This window comes from Pseudophryne corroboree, chromosome 8, assembly GCF_028390025.1.
Source record: "Pseudophryne corroboree isolate aPseCor3 chromosome 8, aPseCor3.hap2, whole genome shotgun sequence".
Classification (NCBI taxonomy): Eukaryota; Metazoa; Chordata; class Amphibia; order Anura; family Myobatrachidae; genus Pseudophryne; species Pseudophryne corroboree.
Genome location: NC_086451.1, coordinates 443,244,798 through 443,266,311, shown reverse-complemented (window position 1 = coordinate 443,266,311; position 21,514 = coordinate 443,244,798). Strand labels below are relative to the sequence as shown.

General features: G+C 45.4%; 2 protein-coding genes across 6 annotated transcripts in view; one reads left to right on the top strand and one right to left on the bottom strand.

The window, feature by feature from the left end:
- Positions 1 to 8,009, bottom strand: part of NELFE (negative elongation factor complex member E) — a 31,902-nt gene extending 23,893 nt beyond the window's left edge. Inside the window, exons 1-9 of one of the 3 annotated variants that reach the window (XM_063938131.1) lie at positions 7,903 to 8,009; positions 6,210 to 6,306; positions 5,839 to 5,908; positions 5,407 to 5,552; positions 4,768 to 4,842; positions 4,647 to 4,684; positions 4,334 to 4,509; positions 4,060 to 4,204; positions 3,912 to 3,966 (exon numbers count right to left, since the gene is read on the bottom strand). In XM_063938131.1, coding sequence (XP_063794201.1) covers positions 3,912 to 3,966; positions 4,060 to 4,204; positions 4,334 to 4,509; positions 4,647 to 4,684; positions 4,768 to 4,842; positions 5,407 to 5,552; positions 5,839 to 5,908; positions 6,210 to 6,284 — 780 coding nt within the window. In that variant the 5' untranslated portion in view covers positions 6,285 to 6,306; positions 7,903 to 8,009. Of the gene's footprint in view, positions 1 to 3,911; positions 3,967 to 4,059; positions 4,205 to 4,333; positions 4,510 to 4,646; positions 4,685 to 4,767; positions 4,843 to 5,406; positions 5,553 to 5,838; positions 5,909 to 6,209; positions 6,307 to 7,028; positions 7,288 to 7,782; positions 7,863 to 7,902 lie in introns of those variants that run through there. The other 2 variants (XM_063938130.1, XM_063938129.1) reach the window with 2 other exon arrangements.
- Positions 8,010 to 8,296: 287 nt separating this feature from the next.
- SKIC2 (SKI2 subunit of superkiller complex) overlaps positions 8,297 to 21,514 on the top strand; it is a 73,593-nt gene continuing 60,375 nt past the window's right edge. The window contains exons 1-5 of one of the 3 annotated variants that reach the window (XM_063938127.1): positions 8,297 to 8,440; positions 9,099 to 9,163; positions 15,194 to 15,315; positions 15,422 to 15,531; positions 17,270 to 17,387. In XM_063938127.1, the coding sequence (XP_063794197.1) occupies positions 9,151 to 9,163; positions 15,194 to 15,315; positions 15,422 to 15,531; positions 17,270 to 17,387 (363 nt within the window). In that variant the 5' untranslated portion in view covers positions 8,297 to 8,440; positions 9,099 to 9,150. The other 2 variants (XM_063938125.1, XM_063938126.1) reach the window with 2 other exon arrangements.

The following is a 21,514-nucleotide window of genomic DNA, read 5'->3' as shown; positions in this document are numbered from 1 at the left end:
GGGATACCTTGAAAGAAAATGTCGGAAACTTCCGTGCTTCACACTACCTAATATAAGCTAGGCAAATCCTGTGATAATGAGTTGCTGTAACTGGCTTCCTAGCACATAATATGGTTGGTTTAACAGACTCTGGAATGACCTCTCATTGTAAAAGAGCAGTTTCAACAGCCACCTCGTTAAAAGCAGCTGCGTTAAATCAGGGTAAAGAAACTGACTCTTTGCAGAAGGTCTGGACGTAGCGGAAACAGCCATGGATCATCTGCGAGTAGACCGCGGAGATACAAGAACCACGCTCTTCGAGGCCAATAGGGTGTCACTAGTATGACGGTCGTGGACTCTCTTTTGATCTGCTTTAGCAACTGCGGAAGCAGCGGAAATGGTGGAAATAGATACACGAGGCTGTACGGCCACACTATTGTGAGAGCATCCACTGCGACTGCCTTTGGATCTCTGGTTCTGGACACCTACTTGGGTGTCTGATCTTTTGGCGAGATGCCATTAGATCCATTTGTGGGTAACCCCACCGCTGGACTAACATCTGGAACACCTCTGGATAAAAACCCATTGTCCTGGATGAAAATCCTGACGACTGAGAAAATCTGTTTCCCAGCTGTCCACTCCTGGAATGAACACTGCCGATAATATCACTTGGTGACGCTTGGCCCAAGTCAGGATTTGAGCAACTTCACGCACGGCCATGCGACTTCGAGTCCCTTCTTGTTGGTGATGTACGCATCTGCCGTCGCGTTGTCTGACTGAACCTGAACAGTCTGAGACTGGAGTATGTGAACTGCCTGTTGCAGAGTGTTGTAAATTGCCCTGCGTTCCAGGACATTTATTGACAATAATCTTTGTCGGTATGACCACAGACCCTGAAGCTGACAAAGTAGGACTACGGCTCCCCAACCTCTGAGACTTGCGTCCGTCTTCAGAATTATCAAATTCCAGACTCCCAACCCTTTCCCGCGGTGAGATTATGTATTTGGAGCCACCACAGTAGCGATACTCCGGTCCTTGGAGACGAACGCAGCAATTGATGAATGTGGAAATGAGAACCTGACCACTGTGCGATAAAATCCAACTGAAAAGTGAAATCTTCCAAACTGGAGGACTTGGAAAGATGCCACCAACTTTCCTAATAGTCGAATGCACAAGTGCATCGAGACTGTCCGTGGTTTCAGCACCAACTGTACCCGATGACGAATACTTCTGGAAGGTAAAGTTTGTTGATCTACCGTATCGTGAATGATTTCCAGAAATCGATTTAGTTGAGACGGAATAAGGCTGGATTATTGTGAAATGACAATCCAAGCGTGCAGAAGTCAGACATTGTACTGTAGGAACGCATTTTGAAGGATCATTTGTTGAGACCAAGTTTTGATGAGAGGCTCGTCTAAACATGGAACAAGTATCACCCCGAGGGATCTGAGATGAGCCATCATCACAGACATGACTTCTGTGATCACCCGAGGCGCCTATGCCAAGCCAAACGCTTGAATTGATAATGGCACTGATGATTTGCAAATTTTAGGAATGGCTGACATGGCGGCCAAAAGGCCTTAAGATGCAGAGAAATCATGAATTCCTGTTGCAATCACTGACCGCATCGATTTCATCTTGAATCTATAGTAATTGACGTACTGATTGAGCCGTTTAGGGTCAATATTGGCTTGACCGAGCTGTCCAGCTTCGATACCATAATGAGATTGGAAGAAAGTCCTTGACCTTGTTGACTTACTGGTACTGGAATCAAAACTGCTGAATGTATGATATTGAATAACGGTCTGCAGAACTGCCTTCTCGTCTACTGACACAGGCAGTTTTGTCTTAGAAAAAAACGACTTGGTAGTAGACAGGCGAATTCTATAGTTTTAGAACATGAAATTGGGGATCCACCCATTTCTGGATGTTTGAAACCACGGCATGTGACTTTGTGAAGACGTGTGTCTACTACCGAATAGCCAAGATAGACTGGAAGGCCGTCATGCCACTGTTTTGTCAGGTGGCTTTGTTTGTGGACGACGGGTTGTGGTTTTTGAAAACCATGACCTTTAGCACGTGTGTGAAGTACGGTTGTTTTTTTGTTGTTGTTTTTTTGAGCATGGCCTCGACAGGACTGAGGCCTCAAGGATCTAAACTCTGAACCAAAATTGGAGGTAACGATAGGAACATATGTTCCCCTCGGTAGCCCGAGCAATTTATTTGTGTATTCAGAGCTAAATAAAATGCAACCCGTAGAAGGCAACGATTCAATACGCCTTAACTTAGCCTTGGCCAGGCAAAACCGCAATGAGATTGCCTTATGGCAGCAACAGTATCAACCAAAATGAATTTATCTGTACTACATTCATTGATGTGACTACTAAATACTCGCCCGATTCACAGCTGTGATCGAGTAGAAGTACAAGCTGGCCAGAGGAAACTTCCTGATATAGGCGTAACCTACACTGTTTGGCCAAGCTAAAACAGCTTTACTAACATAAACTCTGACTAGAGCAGGTCTAAACAAAACACCTACTGCCGTATACATGGATTCTTTATGGGGTTTTTTTTTTTTTAAATTGAACACTGAAGAATCCACAGATTGTGGCACACCCTATGGAAACGGCTATTTGACAAGACCCATTTTCTGTGAATCTTGCCACCGTGAATTGCTTAATGAGAGTGAAACAGAAAAAAATAAAACAAAACAGTCACCTTTGTCCGTTTGACAATAGGACCTCATTGTTTGACATTGGTTCCTTAGTTTTTAGAAACTATAGAACCTGACGAACTGCTCTGATGAGATCAACAATGGCGGAAGCAGCAGGAATCTGCGCGACAGTGTCGTACCATTTGACTGCAGCCACCAGTGTTATGCTGAGACAACAGGTCTGGCATAGAATTGTCAGAGTGTAAAAAGGACGGATTTCTTAGCAACCCGATAACTACTGTGAGGCGTTCGAGTCTCTATAGAACTTTGTAAACCATGCAAAGCAACAGCAACCTTGCGAAAGCAATGATTTTGCATTAGTCCTTGCCGCCTAAAAGTTTCTTCGTGTGGTGGTCATTGTGACGCCAAGTCGGTCATTTGAAGTTTGGAGCTAACTTTCACAACGTGCCTTTCCCTGAGAGGCACAAAAAACACTGAGGTCTCTTGGGAGTATAGAGGGGGAGGAGGGTTACACATTTAAATATTTAAACGTACTGACCTGTACATGATTGTTTTGTGGCTACTCTGAAAAACCTTTTTCGGAAAATAAAGAATTTATAAAAAAAATTAAATGTGCCTATCCCTGCTATCGCACTGTCCACATCCCAAGAGTACTACAGTGACCCCTAGTGGATAAAGAAGAAATACTGACATACACTTATTTAATGCTGAATAAAATAATCTGAATACGTTAAACATTATAACATGCATACAAAAATGATATCAAGAGTAAAACATAAAGAAGCAATTAGCATGAAAAGCTGTGTGTGCCTTGGTTAATGAGATCAATATGTCCACCTCCAGACTCCAAATTACTGACAATAGTGTGTAACAAACTATGGGACAGATGTATTAAGCCTGGAGAAGTGATAAAGCAGTAATAAGTGCAAGGTGATAACGCACCAGCCAATCAGCTCCAATATTTAAATTTACAGTTAAGAGCTGATTGGCTGGTGCGTTTTCACCTTGCACTTATCACTGCTTTATCACTTCTCCAGGCTTAATACATCTGCCCCGATGTCCCATAAGACATTAGTGTAGCGGTTACAAGCTTCAAAACTAAATAAATGTCAATTTTAACACGCAGTAGTTCTATTATTTTTTACTATGAATTGGCTGAGGCTTCTCTTATCAATTGGGCTGCCAACTTCTGTAGGTGTGTGTGGTCTCCTATGCATGCAGCTAGTTTGCCGGCTGGTAGATCCAGGGCAGATCTCACCTCCTGAATGGCCTGGTCAGCAGATTCCATCTTCTCATAGGTGACAAAGGCGCAACTGGAGGCACGAGATACAAAGCTCACATTATTTACCCAATTTAATGCCAAACCGTTATATAAGTAATTATAAATCCTATCTGTGAGTTCTTACTTCCGTGATGGGTCCATCGAAAGATCAATAATCTTCCCAAATTTGGCGAAAGCGTCATTAAGCACCGGCTTCTTCATGCCGACGCCGTTCACATACAACGTGTTCCCTTTCCTGGGCTTGCGGCGGTCGGAGAAGGAAGAGTACTCTGCAAGTCAGAGAGGAATACAGGTCAGCATATTCCCTCATCAGCAGACAGGATGACAAAGAACTCTGACCGATAAGGGTCACACATGTCCCGTCCCTCTCTCCGGGGTCAAAGACTTAGTACACGAACTTCGATCTCTGTCGCTTCGATCTCGGTCCCTGTCTCTGTCCCTGTCGCAGTAACGCTCTCTTCCCCGCTCTCTGTCATAAGGCTCTCTATCTCCTCCACGACGGGAGTCTCGGTCGCTCTCTCGGTCATCTGGGTCTCTTTCCGGGTCTCGCATTCGGTCACTGGAGCTGACAAAGCTGAGAGAGTAATTTTGTGAGCGAGGAGACATTAAATGGACAATCAAATGGAAAAAAACAATGAAATAAAGTGCGATAAACCGGGTATAAAGGCGGGGCTAAACATACAGTAGCATTGCAGAACAATTCCACGTTACCATTCATTTAGAGACTTTCTCTGAGCACGCCTTGAGCCCTGGAAGGGGTGAGAGAAGAAACGGATTGAACTGGTAGCTCCGACCTTTAAGTGCTATCCAAGCGTTCAGCCACATGTTTTACCTCGGCTGGGTCCTCATCCACAGAGAAACTACGCTGGAAAGGCTGGAAAGTAGGAGCCGGGCCTTTGTCTGGGTCCTGGAAATAAGAGTGAAAGGTTGTAACACAGTCCCTCGGGTTCAGTATGAATTGCCGATGGACGGGATGCCGGCTGTCAGAATACCAACAGCGACATCCCGTCCGGCCACCAGGAAGTCCCCTAACCATCCTCTTTCCCCTACCCTAACCCTCCCTTCCCCGCTGCCTAAACTTAACCCGCCCGCTTGATGCCTAACCCTCCCCTTCTATGTGCCTAACCCTAACTTTGCCGGCCCTGCTCTCTAACCCTAACCCCCTTCTCCTGCCTAAACCTAATCCCCCCCCCCCCCCCCCCCCCCCCGTGCGGCAGAATGTTAGCGCATGCCGCTGTGAGGACAATCGGGGATGCCGGCTGTCGTTAATGTGACGCCGCTATCTCGAGAGGTGTCGGTATCTAGACGCCGGCGTTGCATCCTACTTCTGGATCCCAGCGTCGGTATATCGACCGTCAGGATCCCGTCTGTCAGGAAGCTATCTGCTTCTAGGACAGATATGTGATTTGATGTACAACAGACTGGAATGTGACTCAGTAACGGCGGCACACGGGGCAATTCGTGAGAGTACCTTGAGTTTGCACTCTAGTGTCCGAGAGCGCTTGAATCCGCTGTTTTTGGTCCCAGACTTAATAGCGCTAATAGCCCCAGTCTTCACCAGCATCTTGGCCTGTTCTGTAGCTGTTGCTGTGTCTACAATAGGCTGGTCTGATAGAGCTGCAAGGACGACACATACTGGATATAGCAATGTATCAAATAATGAAAAGAGTGGAGAAGTGGACAAGTGGAGACTATAACAACTGATCAGAATCAACATTTTATAGAATGTACTTGATAAATGTTTTCTCAAAGCTGATTGGTTGCCATTGACAACTTATCCACTGGACACTTGTCACTGCTGGACACACCAACCTCACAATTTGCTGGGGCTTGCGGTCACTGGACAAATGGGAAACAAAAATCAGTTACCACGAGAGAGAGAGAGATCAGAAGGCGCACTCACATCTCTTGATGCCGGTCTGGCTGGTCTGGTTGGTGGATGTCTGCTTCTTCAGGGCTAGCAGCGCTTTCTTCTGCAATGGGACAGATAGGAAAACACTAAGAGCCGCTCTCTAAAATGTTGCAACCGAAGATCTGCAGATAGGACCCCAGCCGGTAAGTATCACATTAAACAAGAATGTGTTGAAATCTTTTAAGTACTATAAGGAGGCAAAGAAACTGTGAAATAATCTTGGGTGCTCCTGACGGACACAATCGTTTTTAAATCGCCCTCTAGAGGCTTCTTTTTAAATATCTGGAAATAAAAATTCAGCCAGGAAAACGTGCGATTTGACCCAATGCTAGTGACCCGACCCGCGCTAATCTTAAATCAACCTTTTTTTTCAGTTTGGCAAACTTCCTCTGCAGTGATTCTTCTTCTTCGGTCAAGCTGGTGGGTAGCAGAACCATGATGCCAGGGGCAGGTGGGCACCTAAACAGGAAATAGGTATCAGACTGTAGATATACATACAGGTAGTTAAGAAGGTCAATCAGCAGTGGGGATGCGGTCGGGAGGTGCTCGCCAACGAGCCAGCAAAGGGCTTCGTTGCACTCGCCCCCCCCTCCCCCGCGCCGTCCATCTAAAAGCCGGGCTCCCGGCGTCGGTTTGGTGACCGCCGTTCTCCCAACCACCGGTCACCAAAACCCAACCCCAGCAGTGACTATGTGCTAAGCAAATCTCCCCGTAGAGAATATGTGCAAAGTAATAGGACAGTATAATTGTTTTTAAACAATTTACATGAAATGAAAAATAATTTGTTACATATCGCCATTAAGGGGGGAATTCAAATGTTTAAAAAGTCGGTTGGGTGTCTGTTTTTTCCTGTCTATTAGATAGGAAAAAACAGACACCCAACTGACTTTTCAAACAATTGAATATCCCCCTAAGTGTTGAAAGTGTTGTCCCTCTCTGGTCCCCCACGGCTTCACAGGAGATCTAAAGCGACGTTTCGTGTTGTGGAGATTTGCACTGAATATAATTGTGCACCGGAGCATGATGCCTGAATTTAAATGAGTGACGGCAGATTTTTGGATAGATAGAGTTGTGTCTAACGCGTGGGTAACAAAATCTGCACATTTATAATAACACATTTTTTTAGAATTACATTACTCATGTTAATATTCATGTTTCCTATACATAACTGTAACACATACCAATGGCAGCTCTGTAGCATTATTCCGTTATAACATGTTAGAAGTATTTTGCAGGATAGGAAAGCCTACAAAAATGTATCCCGGCAATCTGGATGCTGCATTAGGGTCTTTTATAGCTAATGATAATTATATATAGGGTGACTGAACACAATACCGAACGTTCATACTGAAGTAAAGGGTATATGCACTAAGCCTTGGGGGCATATACATCAATGCTTGGAGAGAGGTAAAGTACCAGCCAATCAGCTCCTGTCATTTTTCAAACACATACACATAACCATATAGGAGCCGCTTGGCTGGTACTTTATCTCCGTCCCCTTTATCTCTCTCCAAATCTTATAGGCACCTTAGACCCCCCCCCCAGTTTAATATTACAGAACCTGGTACCAGCATAACATCCCAGTGCGTAGTGTATCTGCTAATAGGAGCCTATTCTGGCCTGTAATACTGTTTCTGCAGTTACATCTTATTTTCCAGGTGCCATCACCTGGGCCTGATCACACTACACCTAAAGGCATGCTTATTCTCAATGCACTCACTCAGGCACATTACCAAACCTGGAAAATAAGTGGGAAAAGCAGAAAGAGCAGCACCCCATAGGCCAGGCTGGCAGGTTGGACATACATGTGCAGCTCCTCAGACACACAGCAGAATAACACTACAATACGACTTAAAATAATGTATAATGATGTTCCCATAACCTCAGCAGAGAAACAGCTCATACACCACACTACAAGACAAGGCTAATACCCACAGAAACATGATCTGCTGGACACAATACCCGAATATAATACACCATGAACCATATACACAACTGTCACACACACGAACTGCTAATCTAATAAACTTCCACCCATAACTGTGCTGTATTTACCTCTCTTTAATGTTGGTCGCACTTTTAATACGTCACCAGCACTATAATCCTACATTACCAACCAGCTGCACCGGGACGAATCCCGCGTTTGCCAACCACTGACGTCACTACAATCGCACAGCCAATCCCAGTGACTCTCCCGGCACATACCTCCGCCACACACGTCTGTACTGACATCTAGACGAGTCACTTCCGCCACACCTCGTGTCTTCTGACCAATCAACAGTCAGGAGCTACAGTACAATACAGACATGATCATGTGACACTGCCCTTGGCTCTCTACCAAGGCCTGGGACTCACGTCTCGTTAATAGAGTAGCGAAGTGTCTTGGAACAGCAGCCATTTTGTTGAAGACCAAGGTTCATTGCGATACACCTATTTGGCTCATCTAAAATGTCTCCTGTCATTGGAACAACTAGAGACTGCAGTACTTCCGCCACACACCGACGTCACGGCCCCTGTCTGTCGGCCATATTTGATGCCCCTCTGCCCTGACACACCGGCAAAGTGCTCTGTCTTACTGCTTTCTTATTGAAAGGTATATAAAAGCCTTATTGTATGAGTTTATTCAGACTGTCTGCATGATATGTGCTTTGATTGAGTGAACTGGCAATGTAGCCCTGGAAGTCAGTGTACGTATTTATCATTAGTAGAGAGTGTTACATATTGCAGAACCATACTCATTACCTGATTATGTTTTGCATTTTTATTTAAATATATTTTTGCATATAATTGGTAATTATGAAGTTATAAATTCTGCATCGCTGGTATAATGGAGTTTACAGTAATAAGCTTCACAATGAATCTCCTACTTCTGCAACAGCTGGTTTAAGATTTGGGGGTGCCCCAGGACAATTGTAGGGCTCCTGCCGCTAAAACAGCATTGGTAAACTCATATGTGGCGTAGCTGCCCGTGCACTCTGAGCAGTGCGTTCTGCTATGGGACAGAGGGGTGAGTGTCCCCTGCAGTGTCAGAGGTCCAGGTCTAGCGCCATGGCTCCCTCGGTTAATCAGGTGCTATAGCTATGTCAATTACACAGCAACATTAGTTCAGCGATTGTGATGCCAAGCTTCAATATAATACTGTATTTCTTTCAGAACGCATTGTACACCATAGACATTCCCGAATTTCTGCGCTCATTGACGTGTGTGACTAATAAATATAACTTTCATTCTCTTTTCATTTTCCATTATAGCAGCGTCTAATGAAGCCTCTTTTCAGTATCCTGCGACATCAAAGCCTCTGAAATGAATAAACTAGGTAATTACATTGTATAGTAGAGGATTAGGCCCATGGGGTCTGTTCATGAAGCAGTGAAAAGTGTGGAGGAGTGAGCCAGTGGAGAAGTTGCCCATGGCAACCAATCAGCATTGAAGTAACATTTATAATTTGCATAATATACAATTGTACGGAGCAGCTGATTGGTTGCCATGGGCAACTTCTCCGGGTGTGGTTCATCAAATCGACAGTGTCTAGGTCGACAGTCACTAGGTCGACATGGATGGAAGGTCGACAGGGTTTCTAGGTCGACATGTGCTAGGTCGACAGGTCTAAAGGTCGACATGAGGATTTTTTTATTTTTTTTCGTGTCGTTTTCTTCGTAGAGTGACCGGGATCCCAAATTAGTGCACCGCGTCCCCTCGCATGTCTCGCTTCGCTCGCCATGCTTCGGGCATGGTGCCTTCGCTTCGCTCGGCACACTTTACCGTTCCAATCGTAGTCCACGTGGATCGTTAAGTATGAAAAAAATCAAAAAAAGAAAAAAAATGTGAAAAACTCATGTCGACCTTTACACATGTCGACCTAGAAAGCCTGTCGACCTTCCATCCATGTCGACCTAGTGACTGTCGACCTAAACATTGTCAACCTAGACACTGTCGATCTTCAGACCGGATCCCAACTTCTCCACAGGCTCACTTCTCCACTCTTTTCACTGCTTCATGAATAGACCCCCATGTCTCATACACAGCGTGCGTGTCTGCGTCCCCATGTATGTTCTATATGAAACTGCTAAATACAAATAAGGAATAGTTCTGTATGGAGAAGACCAGGGGTTAAAGTGGGGCGGAACTGCGTTCCGTCACTTCAGATTGGAGGCAGAACCAGTTCCGCCTCCGCCCGTCCACCTTAACTACACACAGGCAGCCTAAGCACTGAGTCAGGAAAAGGAGTAGAGCAGGCAGACTGGTGCTCCGCCTCTGCATGTGTTCTGCTGCGGGCTGCAGGCTCTCACTAGCACACACACACAGCCCGCGTGACAGCGCTCCGCTTTCCCTCTCGCTGGGTTTAAATTCCAGCCCTGGATTCCATGTGTGGGTGGGCGGCGCCAGCGAGAATGATTGATTACCCCAACCCGTCTCCTCCAGACCTTGTGCCGCAGGCGGGAAATATGACGTCATCGCGCGTCTACATCTACAGGGAAGAGAGGAGCCGCGCTGACTGAGTACCTAGCTGAGTGCTTGGACGGAGACTGAGAGTCCCTGTAATGTAAAGACCCATGCAATTGCAATGCAGTATTTGTACTATAATGTAATGAATTCTATGGTTGATGAATGATTCTATTTTAATATGGCCTGTTTAGTGATCAAATTTTCATGCTAATTATATTCATTTAGAGAGATTGCCAGTGCAACATTTTTTTTTTGTTAGTTTGTTTGGAATAGTTGACTACTTTGATTCTTGATATTATACATTTTGAGAGGGGTTTACAGAAAAGTGGAACCTGCAAGTGGCTAGTTGTTAGACAGTGGAGCAGTGCTGTAGTATGGTGGGTGCAGCCTGTGGTCTTTCTGGCTTCCAGTGGTAGGTAGGCGCTGCTGGTGGCTACATGTTACAGACAGGCTGCGTAGTGTGTTGTCCATGAGGCGTCAGGGCTACTCGTTGCAGGTGGGCAGCGCTGTTCCGTCTGATGCATCGTGTTTTGTGTGAGCCAAAGTGCTCTCGGGGTGGGGTGTTATGATGAACGGACACACACACTCTCTCGCGCTCTCTCGAGTATCAGTGGCTCTACCTCGCATAATGTGTATCGGGTTCTTTCTGGCATAATGTGTATCAGGAGCTCTACCTGGCATAATGTGTGTCAGGGGCTCTACTATGGTGTAAGGGGTGCTACTTTGTGGTGTAATGTGAATTGGTACTATTATGTGGACACGCCCCTTCCCCATAAAGCCACAACCCTATATTTTTGCTGCGCGCCTTCGGCGCACACTGTCCCTTATTTGAGTGTGGTGGGAGAGAGGGCATCAATTCTTTTTCTGCCACTGGACACCAAAATGTCTACTTACAGCACTGCTGCATTAAGTAAATAATAATTACAATTAGCTCTGTACTACTGCTGAGGATTTTTATCTTGTGTTCTCTTAGGGTGCATACACACGGTGAGATTCGGACTTATCCGATTCTCACCGTGCGACAGGGGGCCGGGTCGGCACTTAGCCAGTATCGCAAGCACATAATAACTGTGCTTGCGATGCTGGCTATGTGCGATTTCAATCCTGACTATCTCTTCTATAGAGATAGTCAGGATTGACTTGCCTGCACAGCCTATTTTTTCTTCCGATGCCGACTGCGCGGGGCCGCGCATCGGCATCGGATCGGGATCGCAAGGTGACTGTCACCTTGCGATCTGCACTATATTTTCTTCCGATTCTGACTATATAGTCAGAATCGGAAGAAAATATCTTACCGTGTGTACACACCTTTACATTATTCAGCAGTCAGCAGTTATGCACATCTTCCCCACCTGTGTTGGAGTGGGCTATGTTGATCAAATCATTTGAATTTTTTTTTATCAGTATAGTTTTGATTATAAACAGATGAATTTACTCATTTATATAGGGGAGGGACTAGGGGTGTGGCATCTGTCAGGTGGGAGGGGCTAGGGCTATGACATCTGCCAGGTGGGAGTGGTTAGGGGTCACGCACAGGGGGGGGGGGTGAGTTCCACCACCTCTTTAGGACCACTTTAAGCACTGGAGAAGACCTATCAAAACTTCTAAAGAGGACACTGGGAGGTGTTGCCCATAGCAACCATTCAGTCTATCGTTTAATAGCGTATACTAGATAAATGATAGCTAGAAGCTGATTTTGGTTATTTACTTCTCCTCTCTAGAAGGTTTGATACGAGTACATCTCCCCCTTTGTCTCCTACTGAGGAACAACCTGCAGTAAGTCATTGCCAGCTAAGTTAAAAAGCTGGACACTCCGGGGGTTAGCCATAGTTGATTGCAGTGTCTGCTAAATTATCAAACACTGCAATCATTGTACTCACACGCTTGGGGCCGCCCAGTATGTGTGGTGCCGCCCCGCAATGCGATCGCAATTCAATTGCAGTACGGATGGTTTAATGGTTAGCATTACTACCTTACAATACTGAGGTCATGGGTTCAATTCCCACCATGGCCCTAACTGTGGAGTTTGTATATTCTCCCCGTACTTGCATGGGTTTCCTCCGGGTACTCCGGTTTCCTCCCACAATCCAAAAATATACTGGTAGGGTAATTGGCTCCCAACAAAATTAACCCTAGCGTGAATGTGTGTCTGTGTGTACATGTGATAGGGAATATAGATTGTAAGCTCCACTGGGGCAGGGACTGATGTGAATGGACAAATATTCCCTCTGTAAAGCGCTGCGGAATGTGTGCGCTATATAAATAACGTAATAATTACGATCCCATCGATTAGAGGTAGGCCCCTTCCTACGCAGCCATGTTTCCACTTGCAGGAAACGCAATGGCAGCCACCGGGCCACCCCAAAAACGGCCACGACAAGTTTGTATTTCCTGATATCCCCCCAATGCCATGCCGCCGGCCCTGAACACCCATTGCGTGTCAGTCACCGTGCGATCGCATCCTTCTAGGATGCGATTGCATGGTGAAGGGTCGCGCACATGCACTGTTGACACTGTGGGTGCGCTGACCCTCTGAATGCGGCTGCTGCGTGCAGGTCTGCATTAGACCCTCAATGCTTGTGTCAGAGCTGACCGACAGTGTTTTTTGGGAGCGGGTGATCCAGCGCCTCGGCAGTTTATGTGACGGTTCTGGCAATAGTAGGCCTGATGGTGTATGATGGCTGGATTATGTTATTTATCAGGGGTGTGGATCATCAAATCGACAGTGTCTAGGTCGACAATGTTTAGGTTGACAGGGTTTCTAGGTCGACAGGTCAAAAGGTCGACATGAGGGTTTTTGTGTGTTTTTTTGTGTCGTTTTCTTCGTAGAGTGACCGGGAACCCCAATTAGTGCGCAGTGTCCCCTCGCATGGCTCGCTTCGCTCGCCATGTTTCGGGCAAGGTGCCTCGCTTCGCTCTGCACAGATTACCATTTCAGTCATAGTTCACGTGGATCGTTAAGTATGAAAAAGTAAAAAAAAAGATTTTTTGTTGGAAAAACTCATGTCGACCTTTTGACCTGTCGATCTAGAAACCCTGTCGACCTTCCAACCCAGTTGACCTAGTGACTTTTGACCTATAGTGGTCGACCTAAACATTGTTGACCTAGACCAGGGATGGGGAACCTTCGGCCCTCCAGCTGTTGAACTACACATACCAGCATGCCTTGCTACAGTTTTGCTATTTGGCCATGCTAAAACTGTTGCAGGGCATGCTCGGATGTGTAGTTCAACAACAGCTGGAGGGTCGAAGGTTCCCTATCCCTGACCTAGACAGTGTCGTTCTTCAGACCGGATCCCATTTATCAGGTAGTGGTATTGGGCTTGGCCGGTGGTATCCGGCTTTATGACCAGCGCATATACGTTGTGGCTGACTAGCATTATGTTGTTGTACTGTACATACTGCATGCCCACATGGGTATCCGTTCAGATGGTCGACAATATTAAGGTCGACACTCATTAGGTCGACCACTGTTGATCGACATTGACATGGTCGACATGGACAAATGGTCGACAAATGAAAGGTTGACACATGAAAAGGTAGACATGGCTTTTAATTTTTTTTTAGATTTTGAACTTTTTCATACTTTAACATCCATGTGGACTACGATTGGCAATAGTAACCTGTGCCGAGCGCAGCGGTAGGGGAGGGAGGCACCTCCGCACGCCATGCAAGGGGACACGGTACACTAATTGGGGTTCCTGGTCATGTTACAGAAAAAATAACACCAAAAACAGTTGAAAAATCCATGTCGACCATTTTCACGCGTCGACCATTTGTCCATGTCGACCATGTCAGTGTCGACCAATAGTTTTCGCCCTAATGACTGTCGACCTTAACATTGTCGACCATTCATACCGGAACCGCCCACATGGCATGGAACCTGTGTCTTCTCCAACTCAACACATTGGGTTTTGCGGCTTTAAATCCTGCTGGTAAAATTGGCGATTTTTCAAGATGATAGTTGGACTTTGGAGTGGTTCTTACCTAGTATGGTCATTTACATATGATAATTATCTTCACTGTAATAATATTGATCACTGTCCAGTGTAGTTGAGTCAGGATTGTGGTTGGCATTGAATTCTGGGACTTGTAGTTTTGTCTGGAGCTCTACAGGCTGTTTATTTCAGATAGAAATAATTATTACAGGAAAAACAAAATGGCAGGACCCCCGTTTAATGTTATTTGTATTTGCAAACATTTGGGCCTCATTCACCATCAGATGCAGTCGCATCCAGGGTCCTTCCCTGGTGTACAAGTGTGTGTCCAAATGTGCAAGGCCTCAGATTCCCACTCGTAGCATCTGTAGGCACAACCATCAGTCGCACCAACTTGCACCAGCCCCGCGCTAGGCGCAGATTTCCTGCCTGAGTGTGAATAGCCACCTCCCAGTCACTGCCCATGAACATCCAATTCATTTCAATACACTTCTTCGTCCGTGTACCTGGAATGACTCCTGCACAGGATGCATGCACAGTACAAAACATAGATTGCTTCACTGCGCCCGATATAGGGGGTAATTCTGAGTTGATCGCAGCAGCAAGTTTGTTAGCAATTGGGCAAAACCATGTGCACTGCAAGGGGGGCAGATATAACATGTGCAGAGAGAGTTAGATTTGGGTGGGTTATATTGTTTCTGTGCAGGGTAAATACTGGCTGCTTTATTCTTACACTGCAATTTATATTTCAGTTTGAACACACCCCACCCAAATCTAACTCTCTCTGCACATGTTATATCTGCCCCCCCGAAGTGCACATGGTTTTGCCCAACTGCTAACAAAATTGATGCTGCGATCAACTCAGAATTAGGCCCATAGTGCGCAAATCTGAATCGGATTCATTACATGGCTTATAAGGGTCTTGTGGTTTTTTCCATTTAAAAAAAAATAAAAATCAACAGATCTCTCGGCTGTAGACCCGCTGGATCTCCCGTTCTCTATCCTGGAAGTTGGCATCGCTGGGAGATTAGAACTGATCACTAATCCTGCCAACACTAATGGATCTACTTTACCGATATCTACGGTATGTCCAGTACAGAATCAAAATATATATATATATATATATATGCTTTTTAATCCTTTATTAAACCTATGCTGATCCGTTCTTGTCTCCCGTCCTGCTGTTCTAGATTCCTAATGGCTTACCACCATATGATGTGGATCTGTCCGTTGAAGTGATCCAGAAGTATCTTGCTGACCCTGAATGGCTTTCTATCCATGACTTTGATAGAAGCCAGAGGTAAGGATAAGAAATATAAAAGTCGTTGAGGGGAAATCAAAGGCGATACTGAATGGTTTGAACAAGGTAGAGAAAATAAATATACGTCACATGAGATCTCGATGAACTTGTATCAATATAGGTTTCTTCTTATCCAATGTCTATGGTGGATTTTCTCTTATCAATTCAGACAGATCCCCAACGCAAAATACATAGGGAAAATAGAAAAGGGACACACAATGTATAGTAACGTTTGCTATAGGATGGTATGAATGAGTCCAGTGACTTCTCCAAAGGAAAAATTGAACCCTGTATGGTGGAAATCTTGACAGCTGAGAAAGGGACAGTTCCTCACCACCTCTTCATATAAGAATAAACGTACCAAAACTCACTTAAAGAAGTGTGACACCATGCATATCAAGGTATCTTTATCATTTCTTAATAAAAGACAGCAAAGCAGATTGAAATCCGTTCAATTGAACGTACCACACTCACTTTCTTGGAAGATGGATATCCTCATATAACGGTTTCTTTGGAATGGATATGCGTGAAGCCTTCTCTTTCCAAAAAAGCTCATTTATTGTCACAAGTTAAAAATTACATTAAAACATTTCTCCTTATATATTACCACAAAAGGTATAGACACAATAAGTGGGTCAGATGAAATGAGACTAACATAGGTGAATTCCGGACTAACACCTATGTAACACCAATGTAATATACCTTCAGAATTTTTGATGGTAACCGGAGAGCGCTGTAAAAACACGAATAAATCACTGTCTGGAAGCACCAGACAGTGATTTATTCGTGTTTTTACTGTGCTCTCCTGTTACCATCAAAAATTCTGAAGGTATATTACATTGGTGTTACATAGGTGTTAGTCCGGAATTCACCTATGTTAGTCTCATTTCATCTGACCCACTTATTGTGTCTATACCTTTTGTGGTAATATATAAGGAGACATTTTTTTATGTAATTTTTAACTTGTGACAATAAATGAGCTTTTTTGGAAAGAGAAGGCTTCACGCATATCCATTCCAAAGAAACCGTTATATGAGGATATGCATCTTCCAAGAAAGTGAGTGTGGTACGTTCAATTGAACGGATTTCAATCTGCTTTGCTGTCTTTTATTAAGAAATGATAAAGATACCTTGATATGCATGGTGTCACACTTCTTTAAGTGAGTTTTGGTACGTTTATTCTTATATGAAGAGGTGGTGAGGAACTGTCCCTTTCTCAGCTGTCAAGATTTCCACCATACAGGGTTCAATTTTTCCTTTGGAGAAGTCACTGGACTCATTCATACCATCCTATAGCAAACGTTACTATACATTGTGTGTCCCTTTTCTATTTTCCCTATGTATTTTGCGTTGGGGATCTGTTTGAATTGATAAGAGAAAATCCACCATAGACATTGGATAAGAAGAGACCTATATTGATACAAGTTCATCGAGATCTCATGTGACGTATATTTATTTTCTCTACCTTGTTCAAACCATTCAGTATCGCCTTTGATTTCCCCTCAACGACTTTTATATTTCTTACTATTGTGGGTGATTTGAGGTTGGGCAAATCACAAGAGGAGTGAGATTGGGCTGACACTTACACTGCGCCAGAATACACACACTCTATTGCTATTTAGAGGTAAGGATAAGTTGGAGATCAAGGTGTTCTGTGATGTTCCACCACTAGGGGTGCTAGTCTGACACTACTGCCTGTGACTCAACGCTTGACTCAACCCCTGTATTTTCTCCTCAGGTCCTGGCCTCGGGTCAAGGATGTGGCCTCTCTTTACCACATGGACATCAGTGCCCCGCAGACTGAGCTCAACATGGAGCGGAACTCGGCCACTGGAGAACTGCGCGGCATCGGCGAGGTAGACGTTTGTCATGTTCCACTAGCATCTTGCATGCTCTAATGTCCCACCTGGACGATGGTTTTTCTGTACACGTTGGCTTGTACCTGCTTTTCTCCTTTTGCTCATCTGGAGGCCCAATACTAGACAGTGTGGCACATTAATGCCCGGTAACTAGTAAACTGGGGACAGCGAGTTATTGGAATCAGAAAGTGTCATAATGAACAATATTTATTTATTTAGTCACTTCATATTCTGCAGGAACAATGGCTAAAGTAATTCTGCAGAAATAACCTTCATTGTTTTAAATGAAAGCTTACTGGAAGCTGGTGTTCTGGGTCATCTGAGATCAAATTGAATATCACCAACACCAGAGGAACGCTGTCCACCGTGGTCAGATAACCATAAAGTAATGAATTGCACTGTGCGTAAAGCGGCTGCCTCCATGTTTCATACATCGTTCCTGAAGACTTTGTTAGACTGATTTACTCGTTCTGTATTTAGCATCAAAATCACCCTGGTATGTGTCACCAAAAAGCTAAGAAGCGAATAGAGTTCTCTGTACAGCTGGTATGTTGGGTCCAGCGGCTGGCTGTCCTATCTGGTAGGACAGTGGTTCCCGGACATTCTTCTATCACGTGCCGTGCATAGAGTATCGTCATTTTTATCATGGCACCCCTAGCAAAAGGTTTCTTATTGATAAAGTGATCAAAAGTTATTACATGTAGTATGCGGTGCTGACCTGTCATACTTATGTGTGGTTGTGTTAGTGACAGGGTTGCACTACTGTGTGTCCACATACTCTATGATTGGCAGCCACAAGCACTGGTTTTGTCTATTATGTTGACCATGATTTGGTAACCTATGGCAACCCTTCAAGTGCTCAGTTGCACCGCAGGGCAGAGGCGTCGCTTGGTCTGGTGGCACCCAGTGCGCTTTCCCAAAGGGAGGGGCATGCCCAGCATTCACATAGGTGCTGTGCTGCCCCCAGAGACCATGACAGCGACAGGTGGTGGGTGCGGGATCAGTATAATTTGCCGATGGACGGGATGCCGGCGGTTAGAATTCCCACAGCGGCATCCCATCCATTAGAATCTTGACAGCCCCAGAGTAAGCCCCCTAAACCTCCTCTGCCCACTACCCTAATCCTCCCTTGTGGGTGCCTAACCCTAACCCTTCCCGGTGGTGCCTAACCCTAGCCCTCCCTTCCCCGCCACCTAACCCTGGCTGACCCTTCCCCGCTGCCTAACCCTAGACCTCCCTTCCCTGCTGCCTAACCCTAACCCTCCCTTCCCCGCTGCCTAACCCTAACCCTCCCTTCCCCGCTACCTAACCCTAGCCCTCCCTTCCCCGCTACCTAACCCTAACCCTCCCTTCCCCGCTACCTAACCCTTGCTCACTCTTCCCCGCTGCCTAACCCTAGACCTCCCTTCCCTGCTGCCTAACCCTAACCCTCCCTTCCCCGCTGCCTAACCCTAACCCTCCCTTCCCCGCTGCCTAACCCTAACCCTCCCTTCCCCGCTACCTAACCCTCCCTTCCTGCTGCCTAACCCTAACCCTCCCTTCCTTGCTGGCTAAACCTAACTCTCCTTGCTTGATCTCTAACCTCTCCTTCTGTGTGCCTAACCCTAACCCTCCCCGGTCCCTAACCCCGCTTTTACTGCCTAAACCTAACCTTTCCCCACCCCCACACACACACCCACACCCACAGCAGAACGCCAGCGTGTCTCGATGTCCAAACGATCGGGCTGCCGGCTGTCGGTAATGTGACGCCCGCATCCCGTGCATTGCCTCCTACTTCGGGATCCCATCTGTCTGGAAGCTAACTGCTTCCCCCGGGTGCTGCACATACAGTGTCACAGTGCAGCACTCGGTTCCTATCACTGCCGAGGAGATGGCACTTTGGTGTCACCCCTTCCGAGGGTGACACCTTGGTTCGGTCTGTACCCCCTGCACCCCCATAGTGACGCCACGGCACCCAGTTTGGGAACCACTTTGATAGGAGATAACAAGTCACGCTGTACAGCAGATATTGATTACTCACTGTTATATCTTATTTATTTATTTATTTATTTATTAACAGTTTCTTATATAGCGCAGCATATTCCGTTGCGCTTTACAATTAGAACAACAGTAATAGAACAAAACTGGGTAAAAACAGACAGACAGAGGTAGGAAGGCCCTGCTCGCAAGCTTACAATCTATAGGGAAATAGGCATAGATACACAAGGATAGATGCTATCTATTGCATAATGGTCACCAGATTGCTAGGTTCTTAATGGGTTGTATGATGATACCCCACAAAGTTATCCAAGTGTCAGGAGGGTGTGAGACTAAAGAAAGACAAGATATGTGATGTTATGAATATTCTACAGAGGATGTAATTAGATAGGGAAGCACTGAAGGTTATGTGGGTGGGTCTGGAATTTGATAGGCTTGTCTGAAGAGGTGAGTTTTCAGGGAACATTTAAAGGTTTGGAGACTAGAGGCGAGTCTTATTGTGCGTGGGAGGGCATTCCACAGAGTGGGTGCAGCCCGATGAAAGTCCTGTAATTTTGAGTGTGTATAAGTAATGCGTGTGGATGAGAGACGTAGATCTTGTGCAGAGCGGAGAGGTCGGGTAGGGAGATATTTTGAGATGAGTGAAGAGATGTATGTTGGTGCAGTTTGGTTAATAGCCTTGTATGTCAGTAAAAGTATTTTATATTGAATACGGTAGAATACCGGTAACCAATGGAGGGACTGACAGAGCGGATCAGCAGACGATGAACGTCTGGCAAGGAAGATTAGCCTCGCAGCTGCATTCATGGATTGTAGCGGTGAGAGCCTATGTTTGGGAAGACCGGTCAGGAGACTATTATAATAATCAATGCGGGAGATACTGAGAGCATGGATTAGAGTTTTTGCTGTGTCTTGTGTAAGATAAGGGTGTATTTTGGATATGTTTCTTAGATGTATGTAACATGATCTTGAGACAGATTGAATGTGGGTAACAAAGGACAGTTCAGAGTCAAGAATGACACCTAGGCAGCGAGCTTGTGGGGTAGGGGTGATTGCAGAGTTCTCAACAGTGATAGAGATATCAGGTTGGAAACTACTATTGGCCGGTGGAAATATAATTAATTCTGTTTTGGAAATATTAAGTTTGATGTGGCGAGATGTCATCCAAGATGAAATGGCAGAAAGGCATTCAGTGACACGGCCCAATACAGATGGTGACAAATCAGGGGAGGATAGGTAGATTTGAGTATCATCCGCATACAGATGGTACTGAAATCTGAAAGAGTTGATTAGTTTGCCAAGAGATGTGGTATAGATAGAGAAAAGCAGAGGACCTAGGACTGAGCCTTGCGGTACTCCAACTGAGAGAGGTAGCGAAGGAGAGGTGGAATCAGAGAAACGAACACTGAAGGAGCGATTAGATAGGTAGGATGAGAACCAAGAAAGGGCAGTCTCCTGAATACCTAGGGATTGTAGTGTTTGTATGAGAAGTGAGTGGTCAACAGTGTCAAAAGCAGCAGAGAGATCAAGGAGAATAAGTAGAGAGAAATGTCCTTTAGATTTAGCAGTGACCAAATCATTCACTACCTTAGTCAGTGCTGTCTCTGTGGAGTGTTGGGCACGAAATCCTGACTGAAGTGGGTCCAGTAGGCTGTGTGAGTTAAGAAAGTGTGTGAGGCGAGTGTAGGCAAGTCTCTCCAGTAGCTTGGAGGGGCATGGGAGCTGAGAGATGGGACGGTAGTTGGAGAGAGCGTTCGGGTCAGAGTTGTGTTTTTTCAGAATGGGAGTAATCACTGCATGCTTGTATAGAGAAGGAAAGATACCAGTAGACAGAGATTACTGATTTTCGTTAAGGTTGGGATGAGCACAGCAGACAGAGCTTTACTAATTTGTGAGGGTATAGAGTCAATGGGAGAGGTATTAGAGTAGGCAGATGAAAAGAGTGCAGATACTTCATCTTCATTTGTAGGATCAAAGGAAGAGAAGGTGTTAGAGGGTTCAGGCAGGGAATTGAGCAGGTCACTTGCTGTGGAAGAGCATACCATTTCATTTCGGATCTTGTCAATCTTGTCCTTGAAATAGGAAGCAAGATCTTGCGCACTGACAGTGGCTGGTGGGTTAGGTGAGGGAGGGACAAGAAGTGATTT